The 19,298-nt window shown below is 44.1% G+C and overlaps 1 protein-coding gene across 1 annotated transcript; it reads left to right on the plus strand.

Annotated features, from left to right (window-relative positions):
• Positions 1–634: 634 nt before the first annotated feature.
• Positions 635–16,337, plus strand: LOC147660757 (homeobox protein MSX-2-like). The gene is made up of 2 exons (XM_086951481.1): positions 635–1,843; positions 11,219–16,337. Exons 1-2 carry the CDS (start codon positions 1,519–1,521, stop codon positions 11,632–11,634), a joined length of 741 nt encoding a protein of 246 aa, XP_086807607.1. The 5' UTR covers positions 635–1,518; the 3' UTR covers positions 11,635–16,337.
• The last annotated feature ends 2,961 nt before the right edge of the window (positions 16,338–19,298 follow it).

Here is a 19,298-nt window from a genome sequence, read left to right on the forward strand (position 1 = left end):
CGATCAGCCTGAGATCTCGTGCCATTGACTAGGAAACGCAGTGGTGGGCACAGGGAGTTTTCGTAATGAGAGGAAGTAAAATAACACTAAAAAAAAATCCTAACACCGGAGAAGTTAAAATGCACTTAAAAACGGCCTTGCTTTTCACGGAAGTACGCGTCTTGAAAAGTCCAGTTATAGTAATATTAACCACAGCCAGGCCTGCGGGGAGAGGGCACCATTTCCATAGTTACGTTTTATCCCAACATCATCTGTATGGAGGAGAGGGCCCTCTTTTGTTCTACTACCAATCATTTAGGCAGTAATTGCGAGGGATTTCTTTTCCCAAAGAGCTGCCCCACTGTGTAAATTACCCTGAGATGGCTGTGCTGGCTCTGGGTTCAGTGGCCGACAGACCAGCGCCAGCAGGATGACTGTGATTAACTGCTCATTTCAACCCAAATCAGAACCGTGGTGCCTTTCAGGAACAGGGGGGTTAGGAGGGGCTAGGGTGGGCGTGTTTTCATCCTCTGATGTCATGGGGTAGCTGGATCTCCCATTGGCAGACGGGGACATGAAAGGGCACTGGGCAGAAGTTTAATAGCTGTTGATAGGACTCCGGGGGCAGTGACACGAGTGAGAGAAGTGTTGAGTGGCCAGTGGGTTAGCAGGTAATCCTGTCCTCCAGTCTGCAGAAGCTACTGGAACCGGAGCAGCTCTCTCTCCCCAGCCTGCATACTAGCCAGGCTCAGACCCCAGTCTCCAGGCGCCACCAGATTACAGTTTTTACTCCAATCCAGTTTTACAGAGCAATTGGAACTCTCCTTCAGCCTGTGGGAGCCACTGGGTGCCCGTTTATATTCCACTCCAGTTCGCAGGAGCATCAGGAACAGCGACGGCTTCTACTTTCCTCCAGTCTGCAGGAACACTGGATCAGTGACCGTTACAATTTTCCTCCAGCCTGCAAGAACTATGGATCGGCGACAGTTTCTACTCCCCTCCAGCCTGCAGGAGCCACTGAGTCATAAATAGTTTCTACTCTCCTCGAGCCTGCAGGAACAGAGTCATTGACAGCTCCTACTCTTCTCCAGCCTGCAGGAACAATGAGTCATTGACAGTTCCTACTCCTCCCCAGCCTGCAAGAGCCACTGAGTCATACATAGTTTATACTCTCCTCGAGCCTGCAGGAACAGAGTCATTGACAGTCCCTACTCTTCTCCAGCCTGCAGGAGCCACTGAGTCATTAATAGTTTCTGCCCCCCACCCCCCGCCAGCCTGCAGGAGCCACTGAGTCATTAATAGTTTATACTCTCCTCCAGCCTGCAGGACCATTGGCCAGGAGCAACTCCTACTCTTACCCGCTTGCGAGATTCATTTGGTCAGGAAGCAGCAACAGCTCTCATAAAGTTTGCAGGAGCCTCTGGGTCAGCAGTTCCTACTTTCCCCGAGACTGCTCGGGCCCCTGGGTAGTCCCAACACTCTTGAAGGGCCCTGGAGGGCTCCGGCACAAATTGGGGGACTGTGCGACAGGGCACCTTTATGGCCCCCTCTTCGCTCACCATGAATTTTTCTCAGGGGCCTTTCCTCGGACCACGAGGCATGGAAGGGGAACCGGAGACCTCTCCGCTGACCAAGCGCAAACCCCCGACTGCCAGCCTCTCGTTCAGCGTTGAGTCCCTGATCTCGGACAGGAAGCCCCGCAGGGCTCAGCCGGAGGCCGAGGAGCCGCGGGAAGCGCCCGCGAGGACGCGGTGCACCGAGGAGCGCGCGCCGCGCGCAGAGAGAAACGACCCGGACCCGGAAACCCCGGGGTCACAGGACGAGTCCTCCTGGCACCCAAAGCCGTCATACGAAGCCTCTGCAAGTAAGTACCTCAGAGTGAAAGCTTTATCTCCCTGACACCTCCAACGCTTCACGCGCCCCTCCATCCACCAGCACCGACCCCCGAAGGGAAGGGCGCAGTGAGCAGCGGGCTGTCGAGCCCTCGGGAAAAACCGACTTGCATGGGGAATTTAGTTACTTTTGTGTAACCTGAATGTCGAACCTTATCATAGACAGACTTGATGAAAGCCATACACAAACGTTTTCCTGTTAATCTGTCAAATTGAGCGCAATGCGTCACCACATCGGGAAGGTGCAAGTTTTCCATCTGCCTGCCTTCAACCTGTGCGATATACATTTCTGAAATAGGTTTTAATGGCAGTTTGACCTCCAAAGCCTACTGCTCGGTTTCGAATAGGTACGTTTAAGTTATTAGTCTGCGGGCCAATATCGGACTAATCATTGGTTATAACTTATAAGAAGCTATACAGTCAGCCGTGTGTATCTACCCTCACTTGAAAAAGTTCACATTAACTCCACGGGGAGCTGGTGTCATCCAGGAACATGGTGGAGGAGTGTGTTAACTGAAACTTTGGAGTGTCGGGGCTAGAGACTTCCCTCCTACTGCTTTCTGTGAGGGTACTCTGCTCTGTACATGTATCGCATGAGATGGTAGATCTACGCTCTCACTTCTGTCACAGTCCTCATATTTGTGTAACACCTTCAGATGGTCCAATCCCTTATACCGCCTCACTCCAGGGACACGGCACCTGTGAGCCTTCCCGACAAGCCTGCACCTGTAGTCCCTCAGGTGCCCCATCCAGTCTTCTACGCCTGTACCCATGCTAAGGCCCTACAAGTGTAATACGCCACTCACCCTCCAGACACTACCTGCTGTAGGCTCCGACCCCCGAAACACCAACAATGTGCAAATGTGATACAACGAACCCCCGCGCTTCCCGTGGCTTTCGTCTGCCTCGGGGTGAATTGTGATGTGTGCGGGGCCCACCAGCCCCCGCCGTCTCTGCGCCCACAACGGCACTTCTTTCAGTTGTATACGCCTGAACTAGACCCAGAGGCATCGGGGCGCTACATTCCCTCCCAATTTGGTCTTCCCCTCAAAGGAGCCTTAAGGATGTGTCCAGTAGGTACGGCGCGCGCGCCTGTGCGTCCATGGCTATACTATAGCACGCATGTACGTGCATTCACCAGATGTGTGTGGCGTTTTACATCGTGTTTATGCCGCCGCCCGCCACTTCAGAGCATTTACAGAGAAGAAAGGGGGCATAGCTGTAACTAACGGAGCAGAGAGAGTGAAAACCGGGCACAGGAATGTGAGGAGCACATGGCACACATGTTATGCTTCTCTTATATACTACTCACCAAACCGGAGTGCAAGGAGACCCCTGTTCCTCGTGTGCAGTAGGGTCCAACGTCAGTGGGAGGGAGATGGTTGAGAGGTTAGAGAGCACGGGTGTGCGGGTGCGCCAGGGTCGAAGCGAGGATGTCATGTGCCCAACGAAAATAAGGAACTGGCCTTCTGTCCACGTTTACAGCCACAATAGGTGTGCAGTGGGCTCCCGATGCCCAGGGCGCCATGCCATTGCACCTGTTGCTGTAGTATTATCAACTACGACCCTGGATGGGGTGAAGGAGGTTGACACCTGTCAACAGTAGGTGCTTTTTGGGTAAGTAGCACCGTCTGTCTGTAGGCACGCAAACCTGTGGGTTTGCAGTGTTTAGGGGGCCGACGTAGCCGCTGGTAAGTAGGAAGGCCGAGAGTGAGGGCATGCTGTCTTGAGGGAGCGGGCAAGTCATCCATTTTAGGCATGGTGAGCCAAGCGCGGGGGTGCTTTGATTCGAAGTAGTGTTTCAGCAGCTGCCAGAGCAAAGTTTTCAATGCCTGGGAGATGACTTCTCACCACTCCAAGCCACGTTGAGGCAGAGTCAATGCAAACGTCTATAACAATTATATATACATATAAATATATATGTGTGTGTGGGATGGGTTTAGAAATTAATAGTTCATTAACGGTTTTTCACCCTCGGCATTTATGTTACATTTGTATTTAGGCGATTTGATTCAAGAAAAATGCACAATGCTAGAGCCTCTGATGCTGAGAAGAGCATAATCATGTGGTGAGAAGGCCTGCATAAAACGAGTGTCTTTGGTTGACCCTTTTTATTCGCTCCCTTTGTAGTAGTAATAGTTTATTGCGTGATTATTTAAAATCATTACACCCTTTGGTGCATGCAACAATGGAGGTAGGTTACAAGAATATCATTTGACATAAATAATGTGCCGTGAATAACATTTACGAAACGTCGCCCTAGTACAGTTAATGATAGCCATTGCACACCCAATGGAACAATATTTTTGCAAATCTTAGGGCACAGTTTTTGTCAGATGGCATTTCTGCAAACACCCGGACATGGTCCTCTCTTTTTGTGCAGGTGTCTTTAGATAACGTAGCCTTTTTCCCCTCCATTTTGGTATTTATAGTATCTTTGTTCTCTATCAATAATGGAAATAAATAAAGTATTAACATATTTGTTAGTCACATGAAATGAGAAATGTTGCCTGCCCCAATGTATCAATTCCAAAAACATGCACTTACCTCTACGCTCATTTTCAGGCTACTAGACCCCTGTGCGATTTTGATAGCATTCAGATGCGTAGCCCGGGGGCTTAAATCTGGAAAAATATCCACTTTTTGCAAGTACTTTTGCCCAAGTCCACGGTAGGCCTCAGTATTTGTCTACACATTCTAAAATCAAATACAAAAATCATTTCCCCGTTTTTATGCTCCTAACTGTTCTCAAAATAGAACAGGTGGTCTGAAAAGCAACATTTTGTGGGAACCCTAGTTGACAATTTAACAAAAGTTATGTAGTGCTTCTGTTACAGCATTGGGGACCTTGGACATCTATTTATGAACTGGGCCGAGGTGGGTGGCAGAAAAAAACACAGGAAATGCTAACAGGTAACGAAAACTACAAGCCAAAACATACACACACACACAAACATCATTTGGAAACCATCTCACTTTACTGCAAAATCCACCTCAGGCAGTATCCCTCACTTAATTGCATTGTGACTGCTAGGCAATCCTTGATACCCCCAAGGTAGCCCTTGGCCGTTTGAGGTGCATCCAGAATCCCAGGACATTTCTCTAGATATCCAGACAAGATTAATGACAACAGCCTTGACAGTACATGTCAACACAACAGCATATTTACTGAACCGAAATTATGTGTTATTTGTGCAAGAAATTGGTTTCGTTTATATAAAAGTCAATGGGGAATTTGACTTTCAGAATACCAAAGTGGCATAGAATCATGTATTTTTTTCAATCAATTATCAGCCATTTGCTCTGCCGTGGTATTTAAGGTGGTACTTTTTCAGATACAGGTGATTGTTAAGAGCCAGATAGCGGCCCTTATTCTGACAAAAGTCAAGGAGCCCACAAGATCACCTTCATCCACAAAATGTTCAATGTTTAAACCTGAAGAGAAGACTGCCTGGTTCTTTTTCATTGATGACATTTCTCAGAGCTTCTCCTAGTAGACGTGAAAAGACCCCCTAGGTTCCAATCCCTTCTTCCGAAAGAATCAACCCTTATTGTCACCTTTATCAATGGTATTTCTTAGGACAAGTGTTTGAACAGAAATTCTGACACTCAAGATTGGGTCAACTTTATTGAGGACATTACAAAAGTCAACATAAACTTTGGTTACCTTTAACTGACAGCGTTTCTCAGCCCTCTCTGCTGGTTCTCGCATATCTGAAGGGTCTTTTAGGGGTGCATACACCTGTGACATTTCTCAGGTCTTTGGTGTGGCAGTCTATCATCTGCTCTGAGGCTAGCCTAAGACCTAGGTTAGACATAATTAAACTCAGTGTGGAGGGGGGGACTAGACCTCAATCTTATCTGATGTAGTGATGGCACCTCAGTTTGCTCAAATTTTACTTGTGTTGAGAGGGAACATGCTGAACTGGCCTGTTTTCTGCCAGGTTCACCCGCCTGAGCTGATGCCAGCTGTGAAAGGGGTGAGGGGATCTCATTAGAAGATATAGCCTTTCTATGAGCAAACTAAAATATTGGCCCGTCCCCTCTTTATTGATGTATGTGTATATCCCTTCCTGTCTACGATATTTGCCAAATTCTGCCTCCATATACACAATAGGATGCAAATATTAAGCCTGCTATTTTTGTCTCATGTCTCCTTTGGGCGTTGCTTCTGCTGGCATCTGCCTCCAGGGCTCGTCTCCAGCCGTGGAGGGGGTGGTGGGCTGCAACCGCCAAGAGACCAGCTAAGGAGAATAGTGTGGTTTCTGCAGAAAGTGAGCCAGGCGTTACCAAAGTGCTCAGCGTGGTTCATAAAGTTACAAACTTTCACCATGCCTTCTTATCTGGCCTGCTGCTTGTTTGGTGGCATGGAAACATGTTTCCACCGTTGCTATTTTCGAGGGTTGAGACAGATTTGTTTTCATATTCTTTTTCTACCTGTAGGAAATAAATATTCGGAATTTCTTTGAAAGTAGGATACTATCTACTTCTACCACGCCTGTGGTTTTCTCTGTGTCACAGTCTCTTGTTTCGTGTCTGTGGCCATCCCGTCTGTATTTGGTGAGCGTTTGCCTGTAACTTGTGCCTCCAATTATGGTAAAATAAATTCTGCAGCCAGAGGTCTTGCGCTAACAGTGTGCATCATTTTAGCACCTTGTTCTGCCTCAGAGTTTCTAGGGCCAATTTGAGGTTCCTAGAAGATACAGCTTCCCTTCTGTGGCACCCCACGCCATTATGCTAGAAGGTGGTGGAACTAAGGGGTGTACGTACACATAGGATTGTAGCAGCTCTAGACAATTTTGGGAGGAACTTAATATCTGTTATAGTGGCTTGTAGGCAGGACATTCAAGTGACTTAGCACCTGTAGATATTGAGCAGCGGAGCTAGGAATGGTACATGGAATACACGCCCCCTCCCACGGAACAGTTGCAATACAGGCCTAAATGCTGACCTGACCCTCCTGGTTGAGCCGTAAGACAGGCGCCTTACATTGTATTATGGAAGTAAAGCGCTCTAACTCCCCAGAAACACGTCCAGACTATAGCAACTCGCACATATAGCGAAAGGGGACGCACTATCGCCCAGCAGAGCACAGTTGCATACTTGTTTATATGCAGCCACGCTGTGGGCAGGCTCTGCACACTCGAAGCACTATACAGCGGTCCTTATGCTCTGCAACCCAGAAAGGCTTTAGGCCTCGGATGGGGCGAGGGGGAGGGGGGCACACCCACACGAGTACAAATGTGGCACAACACCCGTTTACAAAACGGGTGGTTGTGTAGGGGTTTTTATTCCATCCTCTTTCATCCCTGTTTGAGAATTGGCCCTACAGTAGCACTGGCGAGAGGACAGTTTCAGGGAGTTTTAGAAACCACTTTATTGTTGGGTTAAAACGCTTGTTTTTTTTTAACGGCATAGGTCATTAAAAAGACACACCTGTTCAAATTACATAATACACCCGTTTTACGAACAAACAATATTCCAGGCGGGTGGACAGGACTGAACAATGTATATATGTATGGTAATGCAGGCACAGTGGAATTATATGGCAGCGTTGTAAACCATATTGGCGAATTGAATATCCCACAAATTATTTCGAAAGCTCATTATACAAAAAAAAAATTTAGGTACTCACTCCCGCCCCGAAACCCATTTTAAAAAAAAATCGTGCGACCTCGTTTTACGTTTTTTTATGCACGTTCACTTTATTGTAAATCAGATTCAAAATTCTGTAACAAGCTTTAGTTCGCGTTTTATTTTCTCTGTCGCAAATGATGGTGCACGAAGACTTTCAGAAGCCACAGGTGGGAGACGCTGGAAGAGCGGTTTGGATGAAATCTACTGCAATGCAATCGAACACGCCTTTATACCGGGGATCATGCAACGGCCGGTCCTGTGTTCGATTTCTGGAGCGCTTAGAAGCCAAAAGTCAGCTGGGGTGATTCGTAAATTATAATAAACCGAGTCAGAGCAAACGAAAAAAACACATCCGGATGGTGACACTGCCTCGGCGCTTCAGAACACACATGATAATAATAATAATGCAATGATTGGGAATACAAACATTTCATTTGAGGGTGCGGGAACAGGTGCAAGGCGGACGAATGTGAATGAAAAGATCACAATGGAGTTGAGTAGTGGATTCCACAAAAATACAACATGCCACCTGCTAGAATTTGCAGTTATGTAGTAACATAAATCCACAACCGTGCTCTGGGGCATAAATGCTAGTGCATGACTAGAGATCGTGCATTTCTTTTATTGTAGAACTCAGGTTCACGCGGTTGTTCATTTGGTATCATGATATTCGGACTAAAATTCACCTCGGGTCTTTATTTCTTTTTTTACTTAAAATGTTCGTTTAAGGGTTGGATACTCTCAAGAGTGGCTTAATGCAGCTCTGCATTTTGCAGTGAAATATTGAGGGCTTTATATCAGACAAAACGATTTTGGGCTAAACATTCCCTGCCCTCCGAGGCCCCTTCAACCTCCCTTAACCTCATGGGAAGCGAAGTCTAAAAAAAAGTTTCAGATCCAGCCGCATAATTTAGAAAACTTGCTCCTGCGCGGATAAAGAATCGATCCGTGTCTAAACGTCACACTACCGAGCAAGGTTTATTGAAAGGAAGTACTCTTTCGCCGGTAGTCCGTTTCAATAAAGCGGCAAGTCCTTTATTCGGCCGAATGATGGGAAAGAGCGCCCTCCTACCTGGCACCACTGAAATAAACTGTTACGATCCATCCGCGATAGAAACAGCCAGACATTTTGCACTGGTCCAACTTTCAAGGTCAAAAAAATTATAACATCCACTTTCCGGTGAGAACGAACAGTAAGGTGAAAAACGCTTGTGAAATGATTTTATTCAATCTCCCCAGAAGCACAAAAGCGAAGTTGAACTAGGCATACTCAGGAAAAAATCACCACACTGCTCTCTCTACAACCATTGAATGAAACTGCTCGAAAGGTGGTTTAACCCTCTTATACAGGACTGCAGGGGGCTTTGTGGAGTTTCACCGTAAATTATTTACATTTATTGCAGGGTTTTTGTTTTGTATCTTTCCTTCCACCGACTTTTAGTATTAAATGTAGCTTTTTAGTTAGTGTTTTGATTCTATTTAGAACTCTGCCTTCGTTAATATTTCTAAAATAATTGTTTATGCATTTTCAAAAATGTTTTAAACTTGAGTCAAACACTAATAAAATACACATACGATCGGAAAACAACAGTTAAACCGGTTTATAAAAAGTATAAGGCTTAATCTGTGACTTTTTAAAAAACAAATTTAGGGGCGGGGCAACAGTCGGTGTGAATCCGTGTGAGCGAGAGTTTTATGGCTACTTCCTATATATCTTAGAGCTTTTTAGAGCCTAGTCTACTACTGGGCACGACAACCAACACACTATAACGAAAACAACGATACCTTCTATGTCAGTGCCAAGAATTAACTATGTCAAAGTTGGGCACTCTGCGATTTGCTCCTTCTTGGGACTTATTTTGTAAGTTTCCTGCGGTGCGCGCCAACCTTTACCAGGCAGTGAACACAGGTAGGACACTTTGGCCGTTTTGAAGCGCTAGTTACACAGTCTGGGCAGTGGGCGTGTGCTAAGACTGAGAGGGTATACTCGTTTTTATTTAGGCTATGCAAATACCAGTCGCAAAACAAAATACAAATACTCGTTTGATTTTCGTCACAGAATAATATGCCGAAACTGTGAGCCCCCTACTAAATGTAGGCGTTATTAGGAAATCCCCTGAAAAAGCTGGGAGAATTAAATGTGTGTAAGATGCTGACATCTATCGAAAGTGGAATGGAGCTTTAAAAACGCGCGGCTGTGTTCAAATGCATGTTAGGGTGTGTAAAGCAGTGCTCCTGAAGTATGTTTTACCCTCACACGAGCCTTTGAGGACTTGCCCCAAAAGCATCTAAAAGATGAATACAGTTGTATTATTCTGGGGATATGACTGTAGAAATGGATAGTGTCTGTGCCTCTTTTGTACTTTTACCAATATGTTGTTAGACAATTCACCAAAGCATAGAAGTACTAAAAGATGACTCCTGCGGTCCTACCACCTGGAATCATAAATCCCTTTGTGATTCAGCCCCAAAATCTTGAAGGTCAGCTCCTAAAAAGATGGCTGAGGGGCTACTTGGAGATGACTAATCTGAGATTTCAGGGGTTTATGAGGCGCAACACTCAAATACTTCACTCACTAGAGGCCTTTCCATGTTATTTCCTTTGTGCAGGGGTGTAACTAACGAAAGTGCTGTGGTGCTGGCCCAGGACACTGAGGGGAGCATTGCACCCCATGTATTGCTCTCTTTACCTAAGTTGCAGCAGAAGAGCCCACGTTCCTTCTTGCATTAGGGCCCATGGCACCATTGCTACACTACTGTTTCTCTAGGTTAAATGAATTGCAAACAATGATTTGTCTTCTCAATTCGCCTGCAGGAGCTACTTGCTTTATCCACCAAAGCGCGCCAAATAAATCATTGTCAGTCACAATGCTGCTTTCAGTCTTCATTTTTTATGTTGCTTTCTTCTTAAGCGGATCTAGCCTGAGCGTGGAGGTGGGGGGGAGTAGGTTTAGAGGAGTGGTTCACATAAAGCGGGGGCTGGTGCGATTTAAGGGTTATTGAAAACTAGATAACAGGAGCATGGGTGAATGTTTACAAAAGCAGGAGGTGCACCTGTTGCGTCCGATTGGCAGACACACAGGGAACACAAAGTGCAGTGCTTTGAAAAATAAAATGTTAGAATTTTTATGTACAGTATTTATCAAGTATTCACAGTTTCTTTATTTTGATTGCATATTCCATGAGGTTGTACTGTGAGAAAAGCAGGACCGTGAGTTTCTTTCTTTTGTTTTACTGTTATCAAATGCTATAAAATTGTATATAGGATTGATAGTGGATAATCGTTTTGGTCTACACTGCAAGAGCGGTTTCGAGGGACACAATAGACATGAGGCTGAATGCAATTGTCACCAGAAACTTGTTGAATCATAATGCACAGCAGCCTGTTAGATATTAGTAAAATCTATAAATTTAGGAAGCCTGCATTTCCACAAACTGCGGGAAATAACACAAAGTGATGACATATATAAAATATGAAACAATGGCTATGTGTAACGACAAAAAACATCTCTCCCTACACACAATATTTCCAAGTGAAGGAGAGAAAAATATTTGATACACAGAAGAATAAAAGAACAGCTACAGGACTTGTGAATTATGTTGCTGATTTCACAATACCTTTGACATTTTGTTAGTGTTGGTATATCCTTTAAATCATTGTACAGTATCACTCTTATACACGTTATTTTGCCTCTCTCCTCTCCACTCAGGAAATCCCAGCCCTCCGCCCTGTACCCTGAGGAAGCACAAGAACAACCGTAAACCACGGACTCCATTTACCACCTCACAGCTCCTAGCCCTCGAAAGAAAATTCCGTCAGAAGCAGTATCTGTCCATCGCAGAGCGGGCCGAGTTCTCCAACTCCCTCAGCCTCACGGAGACTCAGGTGAAGATCTGGTTCCAGAACCGACGTGCAAAGGCCAAGCGACTGCAGGAAGCAGAGCTGGAGAAACTAAAGCTGGCCACCAAGCCCTTGCTGCCCGCCTTTTCCCTGCCCTTCCCCCTGGGCACCCACCTGGGCTCTGCCTCAATATATGGCCCATCCAGCTCCTTCCATAGACCCTCGCTGCCCCTCCCAGGACTTTTTGCATCCCCAGTCACATACGGCATGTACTACTTATCTTAGTGCCCAACCCCTTACCCTCAATTCCATGTACATGGATGAAATATTTCCTGAAAATAACTACTTAAGTGCGAAGGATTGAAGAACTCGATTGTTCAGGGCATTAAGATTATGTCCTCGGCACTAGAGGAACAGCAGTGATGAAAGCAGATGTAGCAGCTAAAGCACTTACCACAATCTTTGAAAACTAAAATTACCCATTTGTTGCTAAACTCTTTCTGCTTCTTATCTGAGACCATTTATCAGCCCCATCAAAGAGCAGCTTGATTGCTGTTTTTATTGAATACAAATGGATGCACTTCTCATTCTCTGTCAACCCCACAATTGAAACTTGTACATTCTGAAGCCATTCACCAGATCCTCATATACTGTGTCTTAGCAGACACACATATATTCAAACACAAAGCCACACATATGAACACACAGACACATATACAGATAACGCAAACACCATTCCTCCAGAGGGATAGGTCAGCAATGCAGCAGCTGGATGTGATGGTGTGAGAAAGGATGGCCATACTAACTATGATGAAGTTATGGAAACTTAAAGTGCTTGTTTAACCTCAAACAAGCAGAAAATAAAGAATGTAAAAGCAAGGTTGCAGAGTATGATACTTCTGCAGGTTTTTGCATCACAACAGACTACTTTGCTCCCTACAATATTTTTGGGGATATTTAATCATTTCAGGTGTAATGCCTGCATTAAAATGTATAGCCCAATGGGTCAAAGGGACAAACTTCTTTTGGAACGTAAGCAAACTTGTTTTCTTAGAACTTAGCCAACCCTGTGAAAACACTTACATATCAGCATAGACAAATCTGTGGATGTTGTGCATCTGTATTCCTCCTGACCTGTGTATTTAGAATATTGTTCCAACTGCTCAGAGAGCGATGCAACGAGTTGCTGTCAATCAAGGCATCTCTTGCAGATATTTGAAGGTTCCTTTTCCCCTGATAAATTCGAACCAGCAATGGTTTCCCATGTGGTTGGAGGTTGGGAGTGGAAAAATGTTGTTGTTAAATGTTGCAGAACATGCACCACGCATACAGTGTTGCTGGCCAATGTATAACTTAACATGGCCACTTCTAAAGACTGGTCATAATAATCCCACATGTGGCATAGGTTTTCGTCCGCAATGTGAACATTTCAATATCGATCTGCCAAATTATTGTGGTGAAAATGCCCACTATCACAATATCATGAAGGTAAGTATACCTTGGTACATATAGATTTACTATGCTAAACACCACATATATGTACCATGATTATATTTATGTATCTTTAAGGTAGCTAGAGATGGAGTTAAGAATAGTAAATTCGCAAGCCTGTATATACTTACCTACAGGATATAGTAGTATTTAAAATCTTAGTCCCAGAATTGTGAAGTTATTATTTTGTCCTCGCTATTTTGACTTACAACCTTTGGGCAGCATGTAAAGGCAAAATGGAAAAAAATAATTTCTCGCAGTTTACAAATAATTTAAGCCTCTGTTTTGACTTCCTCTCCAAGCACTTATCTACAGTTGAATTTGTGAACATCTGTGAAGGTACCACACTTGCTTCAAACATGTTGGTTATCATAGTCATACCACTGTGGGAGCATACAGGGATCTCTTGTGTATTTTTATTTTTTATTTTCTATGAGGACACAGTAAGAATAAATGGTAAAACACGTTTCTGCATTTTACAAAACGACAGCCATTATGTTTTTATAAACTGGGAAATGCGTTTTTCTTTTTGCTTTCACTTGACACAACAGTGTGTTATTCCTTCATTGATTATGCCACAGTAATAATTTAAGTGGGCGATTGCTTTAAAAAGTGCACGCAATTAGAATATTGCATTACATTAAAAACTAATAATGATGCATGAAACAGAGAGAAATCTCCTCCAGTGATTCCCTCTTTGGGACCTGCTGAAAGGAAGCAGTACTTCCGGGTTAGAGATGTTTATTACTGCGGGACCCCCTGCTGAGAAGGATAATCGGGTGTTATGAACCCTAAGCCAGGCATAAACAGCTTGCAGCACTTTGGTAAAAGATAATCATTTAGGGATGGCCCCCTGCTGTTCTGAATCCCTTCAAAGAAATAGCTGCGCAGTGCATGGCCAGTCAAATGTCTTGTTGAGATCTTCAAAACGTTTAACTTCCACATTTTGAGAAGTCTTGAAAAAACCAAATGTTTCTATTGCCAGCAATTAAGAAAGTTACTGATAATTTGAAACCTTGCAGGCGATTACCACATTTGCAGAAAAAACAGAAATATTAAAATATATAACTTCACTTAGAAATTCAGTATTCGTAGACTTTTTCCCAGAAGAAGTAGAAAGAAAAAAAATGTATCGGAATAAACTTTAGATTTAAAATATAAATGTCCATTTTTGTTTACTGCACTAAATGCTGAGTGATAACATGTTTTAAGCACTTCCTGTGCTAGCAGGTGAAATCCGTGAAGATCAGGAAGAAAACAGATTTTTTTTGCTCAGGGTCACACTATTTCCCTGTCAGTTTCCTAAAATGGACCACAACCTTCGACTGAAAGTGCTGTTTTCCACGGGCTGAAGGCTATCCAGTCTTGGCTCAATTAGCTCAAATTGGAGATAGACTGCAACCTATGGTGCAGATGGGGCAACACCACTCAGTATAGCCTCTGAAGACTGGTCGAGTTGGGACAGAAACAGTCACATGTCGCGGAAATCCCTTGAAGTCAGGGACGAGCCACTATTGGTGCAGCAGGTGCATTGGCACCCTGGCCCAGAGCCTTCGGTGGACCATTGAACCCAGACAATTGCGATATTTTGCTATCCCAGTTGCTTGTCAGGTGTTCCTCTGAAAGGCTAGAGGGGCAGGGACAGAGTTCAACAATCTCTGCCCCACTTCCCCCACCATTTCAAATTCACATGCTTGTAGATAATGCTCTAAATTCCAATATTGACAAATCTACCTCTGCTGGGTGAAAAATAAAATATGAAACTGCTGTATCCGCGATGAGATTCATAAGTCAGCCATCTTATCGGTTTAATGTAGTAGTTTTGAAAAATTGTGTATCACTAGGATTGTGAGAAGTTGCTAGTTTTATCGCGAACTCCCTGGAAGTTTTTCAGATTCCTCAAATACTACCGGCAGGTCCCAGTTTTTCTGCATCTAGGCCTTTATAGTAAAATAGAGACATTTATGTGCATATAAAATCGTTTTAAGAGAAATATCCGGGGCATTCTCCCAGTTTCAAAGTCGTGAAGAGCATGTTTCGTAACTGGATTGGTGAAAAGGGTACATACATTCTCAGTTCCAGCACTTACAAGAAAAGAAGAGAAATTTTGCCTTGAATAACTACCTGAGCGCAGCAGAGGTAGTGAAATGAGTAGGGGCGTAACAACGGCCCCTGCGGTGTGCGAGGGCCCCCACATGGTACTGTCTGAAAGACATGCGCATGCGCCATACGCTTTTTTAGGGTATGTTTCCTTTCCTAGAAGGATCTGGATGTCTGTTCCTGATTACTTCTGATTTCTCTCTTAAGGCTTTTGACTGAGTGCCCTTATTTCCGGGACCACCCATTATCAGCACACCTTTAACACAAGGCGTTCCGTGTTTAAAACATAATTAAACATCAAGAACAGAATAGACTGTTCCCATCGCATTGTGTAATCCAAATTCACTGGGGCGTGCTCAGTGAAACAACAGCCCCTCCCCCAATCGGATCCAGAATTCCATCAATGCAGTTACATATGCGCGCCTGCACGCGCCTGCGTGTATGAAATTCAGAAATGGAACACGAAATGAAGGATTGTATTGAGGATTTTATTCAGAAAGGGCCTGAGCTGCACAAGGACATGCATATTGTTTTACACTCAGAAAGGAGCTTTTCAGATTAGTGCTTAATTTGAGCCCGTGGTTCCAAAATGCTCCCCATGTTTCTTCCTCTGACCAAATTCTAGTGGATAAAAGGGAAAGCACAAAAGATGGAGGATGAGAAAAGATGCTAAAATAAGGACAGAGGGAGAAAGCAAGCCTGATAAAGAACCTGCAAGACTGAGATAAAGAGGCAGGGAGTGTGTGCTGGTGGAACACCCATCCACCGTGGATGAAAGAAGCATGTGGTGGTGGAATTGTCCGGCCTCCTTTGGCTTTCCTTGCTTTATTTAGAATGCAGCGGATGGTGGTTTTTCAGAGTATTTTCCTGGCCTGATCACCATTGTTTTCATTGCTGCCCCCTGTACTCATCTGCACACAGAAAAAACTCCCAGCATCTAAGGCAACTAATTTATGTTTTTACCAAAGACAGATCCCAACTTTGGAAAAATCTTAAGTAATGACAAGTCCACCATGCCAAAATAATGCTTAGAATTAAGTGCACCTGTCAAATCTTCTAACAGAAGACAATTTATGATTTCTAACTTCAGCCCTAGAAGAACTGTGGAAAAGTGTTACTCAATGCACCTTTCACTAGCCTTTTTGAGGTTAGCTTTTTTTTTTTACTATTTCTTGTTTAGATATTTTTAGTATGCTATCATTAGACCTTAGTGGTTCAGCTTAGCCTTCACCTCTTTTAGGTGTGCACATCTATAAATCAAAAATGTTTTAATGTTTTAATTATGCAGTTAAGAAATCAAATAAATAAACGTAGACTCGAGGACACAACAGTGAGCTAGGCAGGGGTGGGGGGCATGCTTCCTAACATGCACTTCGAGCATGTGTGAAAAACTCATACTGCAAGCCTGATGTTACCTTGTTACAGTGTACATATTTTTATTTGTGTCCCAAAAGATCTTTTTTTGTTCTGTACAGAGAAATCAAATAAAATCTTTCTAAGTTAACAGAGATTTTTTTTAAACATGCCTCTGCTTTTTCATTCCGAATATTGTGACAATATCTATCTAGCTATATATATATATATATATTCAATGAAAAAACCATAGGTTATACACCATATATAGTTAGGGATTTGCATTTACAAAACCTTATTTTACTCGCATAAAACCATTGAAATTCCATATATAGTTAGTTGCGCTAACTATATATCGCGCACCCGCAATCCACTGCTGATGATGTCACATATTACATCATTCATGACATGGTCAGTGACATCACTGATGACATCACTGATGACATCTCAAATGACATTACTGATGACATCTCAAATGACATCACTGATGACATCACTGATGACATCTCAAATGACATCACTGATGACATCACTGATGACATCTCATTTGACATTACTGATCACATCACTGATGATATCATTCATGTGATAATACGATGAACCTCTTCAGACTCTAATATAACCTTAGATACAATCAGTGTAAACAGACACTCACAGACTGTCACTCATCCATGGAGTTACTCACACACCCAGTCAGTCATGCAAAGAATCAATCACACCTCCATTTCCTCAACTATAAAGTTATACAAACTTTACTTATTCAAACATATACTAACACATATTTACTCTCTTATACAATCCCTGATACAAGTTCACAAAGAACCATACAGCCACTCACACATTCACTGGCTCTTATGCACAGTTATTTATATATGTCAACTCTCACTTGTACTGTGTTTTACATATGTACGTACTTTGACATGTAGCACTGAGATATCCATTCACTCACCAATACACTCATGCACACAGTCAACCGCCCATACAGCTGTTTCCACATGCACTTTTGAAACCATACATCTAGTGAATCAACTGCTCACACATCTATGCACAGAGTCATACACCTCCCAGCCACCCACACACACACTCAGTCTCCCATACAAATACCTGGGCTACCAATCAATAACCCATATAGTTACTCATATAGCTACTTATCAACACATGCAGCAGTTTACAGAACAACAGACATAATAATGCACAAATTAAGACAGTTTAGTCACTAACCCATGCACTCAGTGAGACATATTTAATCACTCACTCATACAGTCAGTCATGCACCTACTAAATCCTTCATCCAGACACTTATACATCCACTCATTCTTCAATATGTAAGACATATTTACACTTTACAGAAACATACAGTCACTGGATGTTGTCATCAGTGATGTCATCAGTGATGTCACTGACCATGTCATGAATGATGTAATATGTGACATCATCAGCAGTGGATTGCGGGTGCGCGATATATAGTTAGCGCAACTAACTATATATGGAATTTCAATGGTTTTATGCGAGTAAAATAAGGTTTTGTAAATGCAAATCCCTAACTATATATGGTGTATAACAGGGGTACTCATAGTACGGCCCGCGGGCCGGTGGCGGCCCGGCAAGCCTTCCTTGGCGGCCCGCGGACCTTGCAGACATCGTACCAGTTTTAAAACATTTTTTTTTCGAGAGTGTCAGGAAACATCGCCGGTTGCAGCTGCCTGGACTCGGAGAGGCTCTACTCTAGGGGGGCCGGGAGATTCCAGCCATAGAGTGGAGCTGCAGGGGCCTCAGAAGAGGTGAAACAGAACAAAGCCTCATTAACACGTTAATGGTCTTTCAAAGACCTGTGAAGTGCTCGGGGCTGTATGCGCGCCAGGCAAGCTGTTTCACCCCGGGCTGCCACACACGTGGAGGAAGGAGGGGGGGGCGGGGGAGGGGGCCATTTGAACTCAATAGGCTTTGCACGCCTGTATGTGGCACATATATTTCCCCTGTAGAAGCTCATGCTCCCCCGAGTAGCATTTGTTTTATCAACACTGAGGGGATGATAGTCTGAGCCAGCCCAGCCTTACTTGGAATCTCTGCCCTCCGGAATACACCTAATCTCTGCTGCAGCGATCCAGCTGGCTCTCGTGCACCCTCTACATTAGGGTGTCATTACTAATACTAATGTGCTGCAAATTTTGGGAAGGCTGGGGAAGGTGGTTCGATGTGTGTAACAAAGAGCTCTTGCTTTTCATGATATTTCAGAGGCGTCACTAGTGGGGTGCGGACATCACATGGGGTGACACCACACCAATCTGGTTACGATGTGTAAACTCTGGCAGTATTTCCAGCAGTCAAACACCTCGACTAGTCTCCCATCCTCCTCGCACACGTGCAAACACACTTCCGAATCAGCTCGTCTCCCTAACAAAGTCAATTCCTTCAGATGCAGCGGCGAGAAGCTCCCCTCCAATTTGAGAGCATCACTCAGAGCTTAAGTGTTGCACAGAAGGAGATAGACGCGAATCTTTAGGCATCCTTGGGCGATCTGCTTCAGGAAGCACCCAGCAGAGCGAAGCTTGGTGTGTGAACACGGAGGTCATTTAACCAATCATGCAACATCGACAATGCCTTTAAATATGCGGTGTATGCAATGCATACATGTTACGACAACTTCCTCACGACATATTAAAACATATCTGAGTAGGATAAGTGAGCCACTATGCAATAACATTTAAAAAAACACACAGTTTGAAAAACCTTTTATTTCACAAGTCTATTCGGTGGGTGAAGGGTACAGTCAAAATGTGTGTATGTTGGGGGGGGGGGGGGGGTAGCGGCTATGCATCATACTGTGCAAGCTCTTTCTCGGGTTAGTTAATTAATAAGGATTCCAACCGTAGCCCACCCCTCACTCGGAGTTTCTAGTTAACCAGGGTTCCTACCTCATGCAAATAAGTCACTGTTACGAGAAACCCTTCCCTAAAGCAAGGAGTGTCATTAATCGCAAATCTGCAGATGCTTGCATTATCCCG

The sequence above is a fragment of the Lissotriton vulgaris genome, unplaced genomic scaffold, assembly GCF_964263255.1.
Source record: "Lissotriton vulgaris unplaced genomic scaffold, aLisVul1.2 SCAFFOLD_543, whole genome shotgun sequence".
In the NCBI taxonomy this organism is placed as follows: domain Eukaryota; kingdom Metazoa; phylum Chordata; class Amphibia; order Caudata; family Salamandridae; genus Lissotriton; species Lissotriton vulgaris.

Excerpts from the sequence above, each read along its gene's own strand:
- LOC147660757 (XM_086951481.1), top strand. The coding sequence starts at position 1,519 with ATGGCCCCCTCTTCGCTCACCATGAATTTTTCTCAGGGGCCTTTCCTC. Across the intron at positions 1,844-11,218 it reads GTCATACGAAGCCTCTGCAA|GAAATCCCAGCCCTCCGCCC; the intron begins GTAAGTACCTCA and ends CTCTCCACTCAG.